The following is a 4043-nucleotide window of genomic DNA, read 5'->3' on the forward strand; positions in this document are numbered from 1 at the left end:
CCCTAAAACTAACCTAAACCTTGGTCCTAAACCTAACCCCACACCTGTAACATGCATTTGGACCCGTGGGGACCAATGTCAGGTCCCCACGGGATTCACTTTGGTCCACAACTGGCTGCTTTTTTTTGTAAAAAATACCCCACGTTGTAGGAAAAACCCGTCTCCACACACACACACATTTGTTTCTTGACCCTGTGGGGACCTTCCATTGACTTCCATTCATGTTTTTTAGACTTTATATCCTAACCCTGACCATATACTCTAAAATTAACCTCACAGAAACTTACCTGACCCTAAAACTAACCTAAACCTTGGTCCTAAACCTAACCCCACACCTGGAACATGCATTTGGACCCGTGGGGACCTGACATTGGTCCCCACGGGTCCAAATGCATGTTACAGGTGTGGGGTTAGGTTTAGGACCAAGGTTTAGGTTAGTTTCAGGGTCAGGTTTAGGACCAAGGTTTAGGTTAGTTTTAGGGTCAGGTAAGTTTCTGTGAGGTTAATTTTAGAGTATATGGTCAGGGTTAGGATATAAAGTCTAAAAAACATGAATGGAAGTCAATGGAAGGTCCCCACAGGGTCGAGAAACAAATGTGTGTGTGTGTGTGAGGGAGAGAAAATGGTTGCCTATTAGCAGCATATTTATGAGCTATTAGATGAATATCAATGCAACTTTCAGAATGTAATCATTGGAACCTGATTCAAGATGGCCGCCACAGCTAAGTGACCTTTTCCAAAATAAAAACAGCTCCAATTCAGCATAATTTACAGGTACTAAATTCAAATTTGACATAGGAGTGGATGAGAGTATTTCTCAACACATACTTTGAGCACTAAGTGATGACGTGAGACATGAGTTGTAAAACTTTACCTGTAGCTGTTAAAGCCAACTATGTCTGCCTTTTAGCAAAATATCTTATTGAACAGATTTTACTGAAACTCGGAAACTTTTCTTTGTAACTCATCAACTTTTGGAGTCCACCAAATTCAAGATGGCTGCCACAGCAAACTAATTGTAGCAAACACAAAAAAAAACTATACTATAACATATATTATATTATATTATATTATATTATATTATATTATATTATATATAAAACATTCATGACACATATTCCAAGCTCTTTAAAATCAAGTAAGAAACATTATCAGATAAAAAAAATGCTCACAATGTTATGTTTAAGGTTTGACTAAATCTGTATCTGTCATTTTTCAAAATTAGTTCACCTTAGTTTAAATTATGAAAGGTAGRGGGGGGAAGAAACGAAATGAAATGCCAGCCTTTTAATTCTTTTATTCTTTGGAAACATTTATTCACACACAAAAATAAAATAAAACTAAAATCAGCTTTGATATTCCAGAAATCTTTACCTTTTATTTTATTATAAATGCAGTTTAACTCACCAAACATGCAGCGTCATGTGTGATCAATTTATTTTAATTATAGATAGAGGACATTTGAGTCCCATCAAATGTATTTATGAAGCACATTTTTAAAAAACAACAGGTTGTCACCAAAGTGCTGAACAATAAAAAGAGGAAAAAATAGGAATAAAAACAACAAAGCAAATTAAAAGCATCAGAAAAACGATACACAGAACAATAAGGTTGTTATAATTCTGTTGTTATTATTCTATAAGTATAAAAGCTATTTAGTGGTCCTCTGTATCGTTCATCAAAATCAAACCTGTAAAAATGGTCAAGCAAAAGAAAAAATAATCAAACTCCAGCCTGCTTTATGACTGAGAAGCTGATAAAAAAAGATGACTGTTGCTTTGTAAGCAGAAAATGACGGTTGGATGAATCCAAAAAAAGCACCTGTCTCCTTTTATTTCCACCCTTTCATTCTGCACTCAGGGTTGAAGACGTAGGAACTCGCTGCCGTCATCCTTCCTCTATAATTGCAGTGCTTTTCTGCCGTCTGACCCAGCCTCTGCTTTCAGTCCACCTGGGTGGCAGCTCGTGGGGGGGTGTTCATACGTGTCACTCAGACGCACTCTGCTTTGCTCATGAGTGTATCTTTCTAATTGGCTTCATCTGTGATGTCATCACATCTTGTATAAAATCGAATCATTCACCCCGTCTTTCTGTTAAACCGGGTGTCATCAGCGTGACACGCTCACGGCCTGTTTTAGTTCGTTTGTGTTCTAAATGAAGCTTTGTTTCAAGGTAAAACCTCCTCATGCAGCTCTGCTCGCCACAGAAAGACCCGCTCCTCCCATTTAATGATCCTTTAAAAAAAATACGACATCGCAAATGGTTTTACTGATGGGTTTTTAACTAATCGTGAAGGCTGCCTCCGGCCGATCCATTCTAGTCTGTTTTCTTTACCTGCTTTGTCAGGACAGCGTCATGAGAAAAGAGCAGGTGAGAGGCAGGATATAAACCCAAGACAAGGTCACCAGTTCATCACAGCATCATCACACATTTGCTTTCAGTATTTCAGTTTTTATAGGAGAACACAAAGTCATTATAAAATCTCAGTTTGTTGMGAAAAAACTGCACCAGTCATCAGTAACGATTGTTGTTTTATTTGTTGGTAACATCACTGTCAAACTGACTACAGTATTATTAGTGCACTGTTTAATAAAATACAGTAAATTATTCCTAAATTGTCATGATTTACTGTTTTTTCCAAGTCAAAAGTTTAAACTGTGTTCATGAGGACATAGAGCAGGGCTATTCAACTAAACTATACAGCTCAGGGGCCAAACATCCAGCAATTAAAGTTATTATGGAAATAAACCAAGTATTACAAAGATATACCTTAGAAAAAGTTTTTTTTGCTGTCTTTAATCATGAATGCAACATATAAAAGTAGTGAAAATGAAACTATATCAAAAACAAAAAGAACACWRTATGCCTCATATTTAACATGAATAATATTCCAACATCTCTGACTTGTCAAATTTTAAAACCAATTTTATTTTCACTTTTATAGTTCTATTTTCAACTGCTTGTAATTTTAACTGTCTTGAGTGATCATAGAAATGTTTTTTTACCAGCTTCTAGCCAAGATTCTGACATTTATGGATAGCAAAAGTGTTTATGTTCAGCTAAAAAAACACTGTAAAGTAAAAAAAAAATAGGGGTTTGGGCTTAAGAAATGAATGAGCCAATTGGCAGGCCGAACTTTGGTCACTTGCGGGCCGGATGTGGCCCACGGGCCGCCAATTTAACAGCCCTGACATAGAGTTTTCTAACTTATTAATTATTATGCTGTGAAATTTATGAACATAAGACAAATTATTACAACATCTGGGCACAATCAGCGGACAGCTGTTGTACAAAGAGCTGTGAAGCCTGCATGTCTACTTCTGCCATCATTTAGGTCTCACTGTTTAACTATCTGACCATCYTTCGTTGACGTAGAAGAGTTTTTGATGTTAACTGCAACACAGATGTTAATTGTTAAATAAATACACAGTTTGTTATAGAAGAGCGAGGTGCAACCAAGCTAAGCTGAGCTGAACGAAAGTGATGAAAACAGACGAGGAAGGTAAAAGAGATGAAAAAGCGATGAGTTAAGGAAGAGCTTCAGAGGCGAGGGGAGTGTTGACTGTAAAGATTGGCAGGTGATTCCTTTCTTTATGAGCCACTGGTGAGAAACCAAAGCACCTAACTGGTCATTGTAAAGAATTAGTTACAGTATATCCACAGCATTATTTGAACATCAGAGATCCTGGCTGACTTCAGCTCTTTTTCTTGAAGTTTTTACAAATTTATATTTTTTGTCTCTCTTTGTGAACAGCTTCATAACCTGCCCAGTAACTCCACTGACCTGGTGCTAACAGGAGATGATGAAGGAATATTTGGAGTCGATGCTCAGTTCCTGTACGCCATCAAACCACTGGACAGAGAGAAACAGCCTTCCTACTCTCTGCAGGTAGCTCGTCGAGCCGTTTGGTCATTCAACACTTTTGGTTGACTTAAACTTAAACCTTTTTATTCATTTAAAACAAAACATCAATTCAATGTTCAATAAAAATACAAATCATAAACCAGATGAAAGGCAAGAAGAAGAAAGAAGAAAGAAGAAA

At 36.9% G+C, this 4043-nt stretch overlaps 1 protein-coding gene across 1 annotated transcript in view; it reads left to right on the plus strand.

The window, feature by feature from the left end:
- The window catches only part of cdh16 (cadherin 16, KSP-cadherin), a 39453-nt gene that overhangs the window by 1453 nt on the left and 33957 nt on the right, over positions 1-4043 (plus strand). Inside the window, exon 3 of the mRNA XM_014003060.1 lies at positions 3755-3889. Coding sequence (XP_013858514.1) covers positions 3755-3889 — 135 coding nt within the window. The remainder of the gene's footprint in view (positions 1-3754; positions 3890-4043) is intronic.

Source organism: Austrofundulus limnaeus, unplaced genomic scaffold, assembly GCF_001266775.1.
Source record: "Austrofundulus limnaeus strain Quisiro unplaced genomic scaffold, Austrofundulus_limnaeus-1.0 Scaffold16, whole genome shotgun sequence".
Taxonomy (NCBI): Eukaryota; Metazoa; Chordata; class Actinopteri; order Cyprinodontiformes; family Rivulidae; genus Austrofundulus; species Austrofundulus limnaeus.